Here is a 17,033-nt window from a genome sequence, read left to right as displayed (position 1 = left end):
CGACATACAATGAGAGCTACACTCTGTCAAAGGATGGTACTTCGTGTTGGCGGTCTTCCATAAAACCAGGACTACGCTTGTACATCGCCAGTTGGATGGAAGGGTGGAACGATTCAACAGGATGATCGAGAATCACCTGCAAATAGTTGTCAGCAAACAGCAGAGGGATTGGAATCATCCTCTCCCCTATTCCTCTTGGTATACTGATCTACAGTGCACAAGGCTGCAGGATGCACACCAGCAAGAACGGTGTTTGGAGCAGAGCTGCTCCTCCTGGTGGATTCAGCATTTGGCCAACCAGAGGGCCATCCTGCTCCAACTGACCAGTACTGCCTGGACCTGGTAAGAAACTGGAAGATGTACATGCCTCTGTTCAGAAGAGACCGAGGCTAGAAAGTGACAGAATGAGGGCATGATACATCCAACAAACGGTTGCGGCAGGATGTCGTGAGAACTCCTAGTGTAGCTACATAATCCCACAGGGAAGAGAGGCTTGTCTCCCAAGCTCCAGATGGCGTAGGAAAACTCTTACTACGTTCTGAAGAGAATAGTCATCTATCACATACAATGGAGCCCAAGATGCTGGATGACGATGTTGCATCTAGATTGATTGGCACGTTACCAAGGAACAGCTGAAGAAGATAACTGATTGTGATAATCAGCTCTTGAAAGGGGGCAATGTTACGTGGTACTGCAACTGTCAGGTCTTGGTAGTTCCTGGAAGAGATGAGCGAATCAGACTGGGAAACTACCGGCTGACCTACGGGCACCATAATTACCTCTGTTTTGTTGTCCCTTTCATCTGGTGTCTCTGTGAATTTTCTGGAAGGCAAAACTGGAACACTCATATTCTTGCTGTACCCTGAAGATACTAGAACTTTGTCAGGTATATATGTAAAAGCAGCATTGCTCGAAGACGTTGTTGTTGAGTTGGAGTTGTCAGTTAGGAGTCGTGAGCTGAGAGTTCAGTGTGTGGAGCTGAGAGTTGTAATAGCAAACGGGCATACATTCACGCTTGCCTGCATGGAACTGCTGTGTGAAGTGACTAGTGCAAGCATGACGAAATGAAAGATGAGACAACATCGGTCAAGAATATAGAGGATGGCTGGTTCCAGGTAAAGACTACTAGCCGAAAACCCACTATAACAATAAGAGACTATTGAAAGTAGCCAAGTAACCAGTAGGTAGTGAAGTGTTGTCAATCATTGTCAAGTTTTTAACAAAACCTTTACCCATCTCTTCCACAATTGTAGTAAGTTTGTCCAAGAGTACTGTCATCTCCATATCTCAATGTTTTTATTAATTCTCCATGTACTTTAATGTTAGATTTCACCGGGCGAGTTGGCTGTACGGTTATAGGCGTGCGGCTGTGAACTTGCATCCAGGAGATAGTGGGTTCGAATCCCACTGTCGGCAGCCCTGAAGATGGTTTTCCATGGTTTCCCATTTTCACACCAGGCGAATGCTGGGGCTGTACCTTAATTAAGGCCATGGCTGCTTCCTTCCAACTGATAGGACTTTCCTATCCAATCGTCGCCATAAGACCTATCTGTGTCGGTGCGACGTAAAGCCACTAGTAAAACAAAAAAGAATCAAAAAATGTTAGATTTCTGTTAAATTAATATTATCATATTTAGAAACTGCAGCTCAGTATTTCTGACTGAGCAAGTAGCTGTGCGGTTTTGGTCATGAAGCTGTCAGCGTGCATTCAGGATACAGTGGGTTTGAACTCCACTGTTGTCAGCCCTGAAGATGGTTTTTGTGGTTTCCCATTTTCACACCAGGCAAATGCTGGCTGGGGCTGTACATTAATTAAGGCCACGGTCACTTACTTTCCACTCCTAGCCCTCTCCTATCCCGTCGCCATGAGACCTATCTGTCTCGGTGCGACGTAAAGCAGATTGTAAAATAAGAAAAAGAAAAGTGCTCTGTATTTCTAAATATTCTGTTCTTTATAAATGTAAATTATATTATTTCTAAATGTTATTTTATGCAACAAAGCCTTATTGTTAGTTATGTGCATAAAGAGTCTATCCTGTATAATTCTACAAGAGTTATTGAAGATACAAACTTTGCTGTGAAAGCCTCAGTCTTTTCATCTGCTGTAATTGAAGTCTAACTTCTCTAGTCATGTGTACTAAACTTAAACCTGCATAATTCTAATGTAGTTAATATGTTCTAGGCGTCCTGAGGATTGGACACTTTCTTGGAGCGGAAGTGGTACTATATATGGCTGGGGCCATAATCACCGTGGTCAGCTGGGTGGAGTAGAAGGAGCAAAGGTGAAGCTCCCAACACCTTGTGAAGCCTTGTCAGCCCTGAGACCAGTCCAGCTTGTTGGAGGAGAGCAGACTCTGATGGCTGTTACAGCTGATGGCAAAGTGTATGCTACAGGTGTGTTGTTGTTGTTGTTGTTATTATTATTATTATTATTATTATTATTATTATTATTATTATTATTATTATTTACATTTTATGGCCTTCATTGGACCACTCTAGCCAACTTTATACAAAGAATTGTTCAGTTTCCTGTCAGCCCAGTACACTTCTTCATTCTCTCTGATCTTATCCTTCTTTCTTCATCAGAAATCACCCTTCCTATTGTCTGTTTGTTGATTCTGATTTGCAGTCTGGTTTGTTTGTCTGTTAGTTTCTTGATTTTGTCGGTTTTGTTTCTTAAGTCTTCCACTGTAATTTGTAGTTCATCCATATCTTCCTTGATTTCTGTAATCCACTTAATGTTGCAATGATTCAATATACAGTATTAATCTTTTAAAGCATTTTATACCTCTAAACATGACAGAAGACTGAAGAATCATTGTACAGTAATTTGACAGTGCAGGAGCAAGATTTTGGATTTTCTGCTATTTGGAGTATTGAATATATTTTCTGAAGAAGAAGAAGAAGAAGAAGAAGAAGAAGAAGAAGAAGAAGAAGAAGAAGAAGAAGAAGAAGAAGTAGTGGTGGTGGTAGTAGTAGTAGTAGTAGTAGTAGTACCCTTGATCATACAAATGCACACATGATCAGAAATCTACAAAAGAAATTTTTATCATAAAGCATATTACACAGAGTACATAAGACTAACAAGTATCAGTGTCTTTAACATTCGAAATGATACAACACTACATGATTTTTTTAATATATCTCTCTCTCTCTCTCATTATACTGTTGTGACCCAGTCCATCCATGATAATTTGTGTCTTCCCCTGTTTCTCCCTCATTTCATTTGTAACTTTCTTTTTAATACTTCCCTCATTCATCCATTTAATCTCTCGAGAACAATTCAGTTTGTCGAAACTTTTTCACCTCCCTTTCTTTGTGTACATCTTATTTTATATCTACATCTCGCTCCCCTTTGCTCGGTGGTAGGTCAGAATTGATATTTATGCTCCTCAACTTCAAAATCTAGTAGCCCCCCCACTTCCCCAACAAATAGTTGAAATGTTATAAAATTATTTCTTTCTGTGTTTCAGATCATTTCTTTTTTTTTTTTTTTTTTCATTTACCAATTTCTTGGTTATTCCTTTTTTCATATTTTTTTTTTTAGTTTTAGTTTTCGTTATAGTCTTTTTTTTTCCACATATTTCTCTTTATCTTCTTTCATTCTGTCAGTTAACCATGGTGTCTTTTTCTGTCTTACCTTTACTAATGTTCTGTTATATCCACTTTCTGCTCTGCTGATAAATGCTTTTATTTAAATTCTTCCATTCCTCTTCAACATTCCCAGTCTCTGTCCTTGGTATTTGTTATTCTAGTTCCTTCACAGACTTTGATGTGCCTGCTTACCTCCTGGCTTCCTTTCTCCATTTAACTGAACACTCCTGTCTACTTTCAGCTTTGCTATCTCTTCTCTGTGAACACCATAAATTTTCTTAGTTATGGCTGTAATATCAATCAGTTCTGAACAATCGGTATTTTCTGTCACATATAGTCAATCAAGGTTTTACAGGATAAGGATGTACATTCTGGTAATCACAAAGAGGGTTGCAAGATCAATTGTTAGATGGACTTAGTAATTCCAGTGGTAAAAATATCCCATTCACACTTTTCTTAGTGAATAGATAAGGTGATGAGCTGATTGCTGTTAATGTTCTGAAATTGAGGTAGAATAACTTTGATATTTATACTTAGTTATTCACTACTCTTTAATACCAACTACATCCTAATCTAGTGCAGGTTAACATCATTTTACACTTCAAGATATCATTGCCAAGCCTTATTTGCATAAATGAGGCTGTGTAGCTTTATTGAAGCATATTAAGTCCTGTTCTGATTGCAAATAGTATTTGTGTTTATAGTGATCCCAACTTAACATAGATGTATATTTTACCCCAGGTTATGGGGCAGGAGGCAGATTGGGTATTGGAGGTACTGACTCGGTTCTCACACCAACTCTCCTAGAATCCATCCAACATGTCTTCATTAAGAAGGTAAGTCACATGTGGATATGGTAGGATATATTATATAAATTAATTGATAATTGCAGAAAGGACCTCAGTCCCTTCTGTTCAGTTTTAAGATATATAAAGATAACTGTTTAAAATTTTCCACAACATTTTTATTTGTATGTAGATAATATCTCTGGAAAATATCCCTCAAAATGCACATTTATAACACTTAATTCAATTAAAATATTGAATACTACCATGTACCCGCAGCTTCATCTGCGTTTATTAATTCAGCCATTATTATCTGTGAAACTTTTAGTGATACTTCATTTTACAGGGGTGAGGAGTAAGGAGGGAGCTACCCCAGTTTTGGTAATACAGCCAACTGAATGGAAATGAAATCTGAATTGAATCGATAGTATGATCGATCGATATGAATTTTCTAAACCTTTATTATCTTAAGCCAACAACTGTGTCACACACATTAGGTGATTATATAATATTTCTCGATGCAAATCTTGTTCCTAGCATGAATTATCAGAAATATCACTTTCACAATCGTCACTGCTATCTGCAGTACTATTAATTACAATCTCGTCCTTGGGTAATTCCGAGACACTGTCGTGCCTCCAGTATTCCTCTTCCAGTTTTTTCACCTTTCTGCAATACCCCTCTAAATCTGAGGCAGATACCGAATGAAATGCCTCGATGGTCACTCGCCGTACGTTAGCTGCTGGCATGTCTCCTGTAATATTTTCCTCACTCATGTTCAATCCTAACCTATATTTTTGGTTTTGCTGTGTAAACAACAACTGTACGTGAAGTGTTGCAGTTATACCACCAGATGTCTCACGGCGATGAATAATCAATTCATAGTTTCTGTGTCAAAGGTAGCCAATACGAATCTCGAAAATAACCCAGGTCTACCGGTTCAGCACTAGGGAGCCAAAGTATCACTAAAAGTTTCGCGGATTATATGTTTTTTAAAGTCCAACATTGTTAATTTTCTGTTACGGTTCTATGTTCTCCCTAGTCCTACACAACTTGAAGGTTATATATTTCGTGTGCTGGAGCAGAAATGCCACCGAGCTTTATGCAGTTTACAGCCTTGGCATTGCTCTGTTGCCTACTGCCATCTGCTGTTCATTCCTTTAAGCTGAATTGTGTTTTCTTTGGAGATAGTTCCTCACTGTCACTGCTGTGTTTATTTTCGTTATCAACATGACGTCCGCCAGCCGCGGCATGGAGGCTAATGATATTAACGAACAGTTATGTGACAGTGGCGATATTGACAATGATTTGGTGACGGATTCTGATGGTGACATTAGTATTCCTGAATCTGAGAATGATATTTCGAGTGAGGAGGAGGTAATTGAGGTGGAAGATAGTGGCGAAAGTGATGTAGGGGGTGACAAATGGAAAGTTTATGAAGAAGATGACCATTTTTTTCCAAGTATTCTCACAACAGTGCTGTGGAATACATGCCTCCTACTACAGGAAAGAAACAGGTAACTCCTTTGGATTTCTTTTTATTGCTGTTCCTGGTTTCACTGTTCTCCAAAATATTTAAGGAGATTAACAGTTATGTAAGAGAATATATTACCAAATGTATGCTGTTGCAGCAACATTCCATATAGTGGGGCTGGGTCAGTGTTACCATCGCTGTGAAATGCCACTGGGTCGATGTTACCATCACTGAAATGATGGCATTTCATGGTGTTCTTCTGGTTATGACATGTACAAAAAGGAAAACTCTAAAAGAACATTTTTCAGACTTGTGGCTCTATTCATCGACCTTTTGTAAGGACATTTTTTCTCAGAAACTATTTTTTTAGATATTCTGGGGCTTTAGTGTTTCTCCCCCTCCACAATCAAGTACATCAGCAATTGAGGAGTTGGATGCAATAACAGCGTAAGTAGACTTATGTTACTTTGAGAAAGAGAAGCTTGAAGTTTATAAATGTTCTGAGTTAAAAGTAATATTAGGAATCAGCCTGAATTTTATTGAAGGACATTTAAAAGAGCCAGAAAGTGTATTTCCCAAAGAATTTTATTGATGTGTAAGCTAATAAGAAAGACAGAGTTATTTAAAATTTCATTTTATACGCTGTTATAGAGGAACAAAAGTGGCAGTTTATCACACCTCAGTTCTCCATAATGTCTAAACTTACTAAAATTAAGAACAAATTCCTAAAAAAAAAAAAATTGTCAACTAAGAAAGGTAAAACCATTAAGTTTATTCTTTATTTAATATTCACCTTTTTCGTTCTTTTTGCTTAAAGGGTCGAAAGAATTTTGTTACAGTGCTCTCTCCAACTATGGTATTAGGCTACGGTAATTGCCCCCCCCCCCCCCCACTTCCCCAACAAATAGTTGAAATGTTATAAAATTAGTAACATTCTTTTCTGAACAACTTTTATTCCTATTTTCATTTACAAAATGATTCTCTAAACCTAAAAGAAAAGTAAAGGAACAAAAAACCGATCACAAACTATATACAGTAATTGGGATTTAGTCATTGTGTGTCTTACTTGTTTGAAATACTCTAATGCATCATTGATCAAAATCAGGATGATTCATCTTCACATGCTGCATTAGCAGACTCTAGGGAATCATTACACACAGACATGACTTTCATATACCACTCAACATTTTCAGTTTTTAAGTATTTCATTAGGGAAATAACATCAACCATTTTTGTCTGCTTTAACACCACACTTTCTTACATCATGTAGCCTCAAATCATTAAAACTGAGAAAGCTATCATTCCTCTTTAAGAAGGTAAATGGCACATAGTTAGGAGTGTCGGACTATGGCTCTGATACAACACCATTATGGTAATAAAGTCACACACACTTCTGTATCATGAATCTGTTGCTTTTAGCAAGAGGGCATTCTTAGAAACATAGGTCAAAGTGCTGATACCCAGTCTTTTATTAAATGTGACGCCACAAAACCTTCTCTTGCACTCGCTGACATCTTCTAAAGCCAGAGAACTGGCGGCACCTGAACATGCCACTCGTGAAGCATACCTCATGCAATAACAGCGTAGCGCATGGTACCAGTTTTAGTGATCTCCTGACCTCTAGCAGCATCCTAGCAAACTAAGACCTGGACTGGGTTGTAGTGAAGGGACCAGGAAATCTTAAAACAGCTCCTCAATTGTTACAAGAACAAGTAAGGTTAGAAGTGTCCTAGAATGTGTAGGAAAGTCATTCTTGGAATTTTATAGGCCAAGTCAGTATTTGTCAGTTGACGAATCGACTGTAAGCTTCAAGGGGTTTGTCCTTTCCAAAATGTACAATCCACAAAAATCAACAAAGTGGGGGATTAGGATATATGTTATTGCTGATGCATTGAATGGGTACGTTTTGTCCATGATCCCTTACTTTGGCTCATATACACTGACTTAGCAAATGTCATGGGATAGTCACCTAATAGCGTGTGGGAGGACCTCCTCTGGCCCTGCGAACTGCAGTGAGACGCCATGGAAGTGAGTCGACAAGTCCCTGGTAGTCCTCTGGACGCAGCTGACACCAAATCATTTACAGAGCGGCTGCCAATGCTGGTCTGTTCGTGGGTGCATGATCCATGGTACGAAGCCTGCGTTCCAGGACATCCCAGATATGCTCGATAGGGTTCATATCGGGGCTCCTGGGTGGCCATGGCAGTCGTTGGATCTCCGCTGCATGTTCCTGGAACCATTTCCGGGCGACGTGGGAGTGATGTGGCGGCGCGTTATCATCTTGAAACACTGCAGAACCATCTTGGCGCTGGAAGGCCAAAAATGGGTGGAGATGGTCTCCGAGCAGCTCAACGTACCACGTACCATTCAAAGTCTCTTCCAGAACAACTAGGAGGCCCATTCCATACCAGGAAAATGCACCCCATACCATAACAGAGTCAGCAGCGCCCTGGACCACACCTTCGAGGCAGGCGGGATCCATCGCTTCATGTGGTCTGCACCATATACGGTGCCTCCCATCGGCATTGTGCAGTTGAAATCGTGATTCGTCCGACCATATCACGTTACGCCATTGTTCCAGTGTCCATCCCTGGTGACTGACGACAAATACGCGTTGTTGTGCCCGATGACGTTAGGTTAACAGTGGCACCCGTGTGCGGCACTGGCTCCCATACCCCATAGAACCCATGTTCCTACGGATTGTCCACTGGGAGACGTGTCTAGCGCGGCCGGTGTTGAATTGAGCCTTGATCTGTTGCACGGTTGCCCGTCTGTCACTACTGACAATCCGTCTCAGATGTCGCCGGTCACGGTCATCGAGGGTAGCTGAATGGCTGGTCGTTCGTCTGTTGTGGATGGTGACACCCGCATTCAACCATTCACGATACACCCTAGACACGGTTGATCGTGTGAAGCCGAATTCCCGCACCACTTCCGAAATCGCACTTCCCATTCGTCGGGCACCGACCACCATACCCCGTTAGAACGGTGTCAGCTCACGACACATTTTTTCATTATCATTCATTTTAGATTCGAGTCATTGGATACATTTTGGAGATAAAATGCTAGGATGAAGGATAGGAACTCTAAGGAATGCAATGGACAGACGAGCAACAGTAAGGAAAGACAAAGTGTGGAAATAAGAAAGGACAAGAAGAGACTCCACATGCTAATATCTTAAGAGACAGTACCTAAGTTGTGTGATTTTAATTACATGTTGATTATGTATGTTTACAGGTGGCTGTTAACTCTGGAGGTAAGCACTGCCTAGCTCTGTCTGCTGAAGGAGAGGTGTACTCTTGGGGTGAGGGAGATGATGGCAAGCTGGGGCATGGGAATAGAAGGTAACCACTTTTGTTATGTCTTGTTACAGGAAGAGGTTTATGTTAGTCCATAGTTGTTTGTTAATCCCGTAAATAATATATTAGGTTAATTAATCTTATATATATATAATAAGAGTTTTGTCTGTACATTGCTCAGAATTTGAAAAAAATGGTATTTCTGTATCGGTCATGTCCACAGTAACAAGGAAATGCACTTTTTACTTTTCCGTAATTTCTGTCTGTCTGTCTGTCTGTCTGTCTGTCTGTCTGTCTGTCTGTCTGTCTGTCTGTTTGTTTGTACACGCATCACTAGAAAACAGCTGTAGAGAATTTCATGAAAATCGGTATGTAAAGTCGGGGGATGAGCTGCTACAATCTAGGCTATAAATTACTTTATTCACGCTGAGTGAAATGGTAGTTTAGGGGAAGGCTTAAATTCAGTTCTCAAATATTTACATTATTAGTGGTCCTATCGATAACTACTACGTAACTAAAGTTACATAGAATTAAATTTCCAATCATTTATGTCTTATACATTTTTACCGTACCGGCTGTGATAACAAAGATATTCACGAATTTCGATTTTGTTGCTAAGTCCACGTCAACGCCGAACAGCGAGAAAATGAGTGAACAGAATTTAATTAAAATCGGTATATAGAGTCGGGGAAGAAGAAACTATAGTCTAAGATACAAACAGTTTTACTGACCCTGGATGAAATGGTAGTTTAGAGGAAGGCGCCTAAAATTTAATTTTTAAATACCTATGTTATTGGTCCTATAGGAAAGTACTACTTAACAAATGTTATAGAGAATACAATTTCTGATCATTTATGTTTTATTCAGTTTTGCCGTACCAGCTATGATAAGAGTAGTATTTAAGAGTCGGAAGAAAACTAAATGTGAAGACCTACAATATCAAAAGCACATAACATTGATCAACAATAACATTACATTGATCGTTTTTTGTTGTGATGTTCTTTGCCTCTTATAGTGCCCTCAACTCCGATAGATGGGATTAGGCCTACTGTTGCGTACCAGGAATAACAGCTTGACCGAATATTGGCGGGAAATAGCTGGGGAGTTAGAAAACATTTCTTTACCATGCCATTCCTCTGGTTCATACATTGTCTGATGCTACTGGTACGAAACACACTGGTTTGTCATAGTATTCCAGCTATTCGATCCCTAATCGGACGCGCTGTTTTGAATGAGCATTGTGCACATTTGGTAAAGGCTTACTTAGTAATAGTAGAAAGACCTGATCTAGAATTACAATTTAGGCCTATTTCAAATTATACATCTACAATTCACTAAATAATTCAAAATCTAACCCTGAAAAGGGCCGTTTCTTAATAAAAGTCTCCAAGTCAGTCAGATTTTTCCACCGCCAGTGTAGTGAAATGAAATTTTCCGACTCATTTGCCCTGGGGCTCTCCACTATTCGACATCCCCCCTCCACCGAAAAAAGATGAAGATTGTTCATGGATCACGGCTGTCTCGACTTGGTCATTCCAGCTCTGGAGCTTTGGACTGTTAAATTGGCAGTGTAGTACTGTTCGTTACAAGTGAGAAAATGTGTGGTTTTTCATTTGATCGAGTATTTCATATTACTTTTAATCGCGCCATTCCTACTGATGTCATTGTAATGATCTATGTTCATTTCACTTGGGAAAACCACTAAGACAGTGTTTCTGACGATGTAAAAAAGCAGGTGGAGAGTGAGTGTCTGCCATTATAATGAAAACTACCCAACAGGATTGTGACTGATGGTAGGCAAACGGGCCAACCATTACAATGAAAATTCCTAACGCAGTCTTCATATGAGAAAAGACGTTTGGTGACTTCCCCATCGTTTCTAGGGTAACATTAAGAGCTATGCAATATAATACAATCTTGCTCACAATGGTTATACTACCTAACCTAGAATTCTGTATACAATGTAGAATTCCGTAGCGAAGCGCGGGTACATCAGCTAGTAATAATATATAGTTAAAACTGCCTTAAATGGACATTGCCAACCTCATTGGTGCTGTCTGTTGGTTGTTGATCCTTTGTTCCCAAGATAACAGTTATGATCCTGGCTGAAGTCTGTGGTATTGAGGGTCTTTAAATGTGATAATTTATTATTTATGGCTTTTGGCATGTTTAAGTACTTCTCCCGAACAAAATTCTGACACCCTGTCATCTTTTAGGATTATTATCAGAACAGATGTAGAACATATAATCACTATGTATTTATTTTTAATTAGTTTATTTATTTATTTATTTATTTATTTATTTATTTATTTATTTATTTATTTATTTATTTATTTATTTATTTATTTATTTATTTATTTATTTATTTATTTATTTATTTATTTACAATCTTGTGGAGAAATTTCTTGTTTTCATTTGTTTAAATTTAACACATAATGATTATGTATGTATGTGTGTGTGTGTGTGTATGTATGTATGTATGTATGTATGTATGTATGTATGTATGTATGTATGTATGTATGTATGTATGTATCTATGTTTTCACTAGAATTTTTCAAAACAGGAATGAAATGTGTTCAGATAATCCAATATTGTACAGCTATATTGACAATCCAATTAGGTACATCATTTCCTTGTTTCCTTCACCATTTTAGGTCTGCTGTTCATTGTAGGGATTTTTTCTTGAATGTTTTCCTTCTCTGAATCTTCTTGTCACCTCATTATGGGCTCATGTACTGTAAATCATAATTTCTCCTAAATCGATAAGTTCTTGTATATCCAATTCTGTACTTGTGGTTCTTGTGAATCTATCAGAAAAGCCATTTAACAAATTACTGCACCTAGTTATTTGAGTGTATTAAAGCTGATAACCACCTGTTATTACATTGAGAGAGGATGAAGTATTCAATTGTGAACAGGAAAAATGTTAGGACTAAGACTGAGAGAACTGAAAATCCCCGCTCTGTGCTATGTTCATATATCAGGAGGAAGAAAACCAATGTCATCTACAAGGTATCTTATGAGACCTATCACCTTAAATTCAAAGGAAGAAAACTAATGTCATCTACAAGGTATCTTATGAGACCTATCGCCTTAAATTCAAAGTTCCCATGTGAAGCCGGGACATGAATGTTGTCCTGAAGTAAGTACTCCTAGTTTTGTCTTAGGTTGTCATAACTGCAGTATCTTGTACAGCATCTCATTACCATAAAACAAGCCTGTAACTGTAATCAGGTTTTGAAGTTCATCAGCTTCATTTTGAACTTCATTCTCTGCATGTTCCTCAGCTGCATAAATAATGATGTTGTATCTTCCATTTTTAATAGATAGATATAATCCTTTTACCACCGTCCTTTTCTAAAGCATTTTGAAAAATTAATAACTTCTTAGAGATTGAAAAGAGGCCAGTTTTTTCATCATATACAAGATATTTGATTTAAACCCCTTCAAAGTGTCTCTAAACACCATGCGGACTGACCGCACTATGGCTGTGAAACCAAGCTTTGCATTTGGAAGAGCGTGGGTTCAAACCCCACTGTTGGGTGCCCTGAGAATGGTTTTCTGTGGTTTCCCATTTCAACTTTCTGGCAAATGCCGGGACAGTTCGTATTCATAGGCCACACTTGATTCCTTCCACGTCCGTACCCCTTTCATTCACCATCGTTCACTTCATTAGCTCCTCAACTGAGGTTGGCATCAGGAAGGGCATCTGGCTATAGGAACATGCCTTATAAATTCATCTCACCTCATCCCTGACCCCATATCAAGAAACGAGACTAAGCAATAGACATACGAGGGGTGATCAAATATAAACAGGATTTGAATTTTTATTTAAATTCATTTATTGAAAAACACAAGGCAATTACAATTTATTTTTCCACTCCTGCTTTGGAAATGCATTTGTCCCAGCGTATGGGCAGCTTTTTGAGGCCCTCATTGTAAAAAGAACAGGATCAGGCCCTCATCGTAAAAAGAACAGGATCGTGTCAACAGCCAGTTGCGCACGAAGTCTTCCACACTCTCGTCATCTTCAAATCGTTCCCCTCCTAGAGCTTCTTTCAGCGGTCCAAACAAATAGAAATCACAGGGCAATAAGTCCAGGCTGTAAGGTGGATGATCAAGTGTAGTCCAGTGCATTTCCTGTAGCTTGGAGACAGTTAGAGCTGCAGTATGGGGCCGCGCATTGTCGTGGAGGAGGATGACCTGTCTAATTGGTTGGTCTCGTCTTTTGTGGTAATATGCAATCTTTGCCTTGTTCAACAGCTTGCAGTAATTAGCAGCATTGATTGTGCATTGCTTATGCAAAAAATCAATCAGCAAAATGCCTTGCCGATCAAAAAAAACTGTTGCAAGAACCTTGCCAGCTGACAGTCGAGTCTTCGCTTTCACTGGTGCTGCGTCCCCTTTCCTCCGCTACTCCTTACTGGCTTGTTTGGATTCGGGAGTGTAGTGGCGGACTCATGTTTCATCGCAGGTGACGATCCAACTCAAAAATGCATAATCTTCTTCCGCAAACCTTGCTGTAAGCCTCTGACAGACCTACAAACATCTCAACTTCAGATTTTCAGTCAAAAGATGAGGGACCCATCTGGAACACACTTAACGGAACTGTAGGTCATTTGTGATGATTGCTTGACAGCTTCCATAACTGATCCCGACTTGTTCCGCAATTTCTGATACCGTTGCCCATCGATCGTTGTCAATAATGTCTTTAACCCATTGCCAAGCAAATATTTTCCTAGAGAAATGTACCTTCACACCAGGCAAATGCTGGGGCTGTACCCTAATTAATGCCATGACCGCTTCCTTCCAACTCCTATCCCTTTCCCACCCCATCGTCGCCATAAGACCTATCTGTGTCGGTACAACGTAAAGCCACTAGCAAAAAAAAAAAAAAAAAAAAGAGACAGCAGTGAAAGCTTTTCAAATTTGGAGTAGAGCTCTACTCAGCAGGACACAGAAAGCATCAGACTTCTACAGTCAAGTCAGAAATCTTCTCTGGGACTGCAAAATACCACAAAAAACAAAAACAATCATGTACCACACTTACTTCATACCAGTCCTCACAAACGGTTTAGACACATGTACCCTACTAAACAAAGACTTAAGTAGAATCCAAGCAACAGAAATGAGATTCATTAGAACTATGAACCAAACTACCAGAAAGGACGAGATCAGAAATAAAGTTAATAGGAAAGTAGCTGGTATTGAGGTTCCTATTACCAGTGTCATAAAGAAACGCAGACTTCAGTGGTATGGGCACATAATGAGAATGAACAGGGAAAGACCTGCCAGAAAATATTTTGACCTTAATCTCGTAGGAAGAAGACCACAGGGAAGACTAAGAAAATGTTGCATAGAGACTGTAAGATCAGATGTGGAGGAGCGAGGATACAAATGGGAGGATGTACTGGAACAGAAGATGTATGAAGACAGAAGGAGATGGCAAGCGCTTGTACACTACACCCGGGAAACTGGAGTTGGGAAATGATGATGATGATGATGATGATGATGATGATGATGATTAGTAAAGCTCTACATTTGACCTCAGGCGATATTTGCCCTCAAAATGTTGACGTGGGCCAAGGATCTTTCTTAGGAATTTCCTCTCTTTCATTTGGATCCTCACAGTCTCACCATGGTGAGTGAGAGCCAAGCTTTCAACAGCATACAAGGCTTCAGGACATATAACATATAACCATGGTGTAGTGGCAGTGTTTGGCCTGCCATGAGATCAATCTGGACTGATAAGTGGGTAAGCAGGGGTGGACAGCTGTTTCCATGCATTAAGCCCAATATTTCAGAGCTTCTTTCTCCAATGCATTATCTCTCCAAGATACTTAAAATGAATGTTTGATTTTTTTTATATTTGGTATCAAGAAATGCAGTAGTATTATGATGGTCAGATGTAATTACTGCAGTTTCTTCAAAAGATATCTGTAGAACTACAGCTTCAACTACTTGTTGTAATATTTCAAAATGGAGACAGTCATTGTTGAAGTCATTTGCCATTAGGATTACGTCACCTGCAAAAAGAAGACAATTAAATGTCCGCTGCTTTGGATCCAGTGCCCATCCTAATGCAATTATTGGGTAGTGTTTTTCTCCACTCACACATGTAACTTAATGCTTTTCACTCTGAGTTACATTAACTAAGTCGACAGTCACCGTTGCAAGAACACAGTTGAAAAGAATGGGCTGAAATCAGCCATGAAAATTACTTGTGAATAGGTTTTCATCAGTATTAGTTTGATGATGGAATGAGTCTTGTTGTCCACATCCATGTTTCTTAGGAATTTCCTCTCTTTATTTGGATCTTCTCGATCTCATCGTGGTGAGTGAGAGCCAAGCATTCAGCAGTACATAAGACTTCAGGACATATTACTATGGTGTAGTGGCCATATTTTGCTTTCTTAAATCCTTGAGGATATCAAAAAGACTGAATCAGTTGATTGAGTCGTAAGCCTTCCTTTGAAATTAACAAACGTCAGTACAAGTGGTTTGGCGTGAAGAGATCTGATTTCTTTTGAAAAGATCTGTTTGCTGCACGAGAGGGTCTTATGGAAGCTGGCTTGACATTCACCCATCTGTGAATTAAAAATAGGCCCAGTGTAAGTAGTAGTAGTAGTAGTAGTAGTAGTAGTAGTATTTAATTTCCATGCCTCTTCACAGAATGAGCTTCATTTTCTATATTTTGATAAAAATGAAGTATGTTCTTTTTCTAGGAAATACATTTAAAAATTATGGTATTTTAAACTGTTATTTAGCTCACTTGATCTTTCATAATCACTACAACCATTTCTGAAAGTGTCAGAAATGAATTGTGGATCCTCAATGTGAAGATTTGTGAATATCTTATAGCATCATTTTCTTTTTTTTTTATTTTTTTATTTTTTTTTGGGTTCATTTTGGCCTTCTAGGGACCACAGGGCTCGTCTTCTGCTATTTCTTGGCCCAGTACACTTTTATTTTCTGGTTGTATGCCTGCTCCCTTCCATCCGTCCATATAGGTCTGGTGGTCCCTGTACTCTTTTTGCTTGTGAGGGGCAGTGGGAAGACTCCCTGTTGGATGGCCTGTCAGTACTGAGATTGGTTCTCTGTGTCCTCCAATGGGATCTGTAGTTCCTCTAGGTCTGATTTTACTGAGGTGATCCACTTGGTCTTGGAAGCATTTCCCCTTCTTGTCACTGTGAGGATTCTGTTGGTGAGCCTACAGGGTTTCAGGCGGCTCATGTGCCCGTAGAAGCTGCCTTTTCCTCATACATGTGACTATGTCTTCCTGATGTTTGTAAAGCTCATTGTTGTGCCTGATCTTGTAGGTGCCATCCTACTCTCTTATGGGTCCTAGTATCCTCCTCTCTTTAAGTTATAGTTTCCTGAATGGGCCCTTTCGATTCATTAAGAGGCACTCAGAGGCGTATAGTACAGAGGATTTTAATACTGAGTTGTAGTGCTTCAGTTTTAGGTTCTTGGAGAGGTACTTGGAGGTGTAGATGCTTTTACAGGAATGATAGGCCCTCTCTAACTTGGTGCATCTGGTGTCTATGGCCAAAAAAAAACTGAAATGGCGTATGGCTTTTAGTGCCGGGAGTGTCCGAGGACATGTTCAGCTCACCAGGTGCAGGTCTTTCAATTTGATGCCCGTAGGTGACCTGTGCGTGATGATGAGGATGAAATGATGATGAAGACAACACATACACCCAGCCCCCATGCCAGTGAAATTAACCAATGATGGTTAAAATTCCCGACCCCGTTGGGAATTGAACCCGGAGTCCCTGTGACCAAAGGCCAGCACACTAACCATTTAGCCATGGAGTCTATGGCCAAAGTTTTGCTCTCACTTGCTGAAATCCATTCTCCTAAGTATTTGACTGCAGGAAC

At 39.5% G+C, this 17,033-nt stretch overlaps 1 protein-coding gene across 1 annotated transcript in view; it reads left to right on the top strand.

Annotated features, from left to right (window-relative positions):
* Positions 1-17,033, top strand: part of HERC2 (E3 ubiquitin-protein ligase HERC2) — a 509,505-nt gene that overhangs the window by 438,850 nt on the left and 53,622 nt on the right. Inside the window, exons 63-65 of the mRNA XM_068226746.1 lie at positions 2,183-2,394; positions 4,336-4,430; positions 9,091-9,197. Of these exons, the coding sequence (XP_068082847.1) occupies positions 2,183-2,394; positions 4,336-4,430; positions 9,091-9,197 (414 nt within the window). The remainder of the gene's footprint in view (positions 1-2,182; positions 2,395-4,335; positions 4,431-9,090; positions 9,198-17,033) is intronic.

This window comes from Anabrus simplex, chromosome 3 (genome assembly GCF_040414725.1).
Source record: "Anabrus simplex isolate iqAnaSimp1 chromosome 3, ASM4041472v1, whole genome shotgun sequence".
In the NCBI taxonomy this organism is placed as follows: domain Eukaryota; kingdom Metazoa; phylum Arthropoda; class Insecta; order Orthoptera; family Tettigoniidae; genus Anabrus; species Anabrus simplex.
The sequence above is the reverse complement of the archived record's forward strand: the minus strand, read 5'-3'. Positions and strand labels throughout refer to the sequence as shown.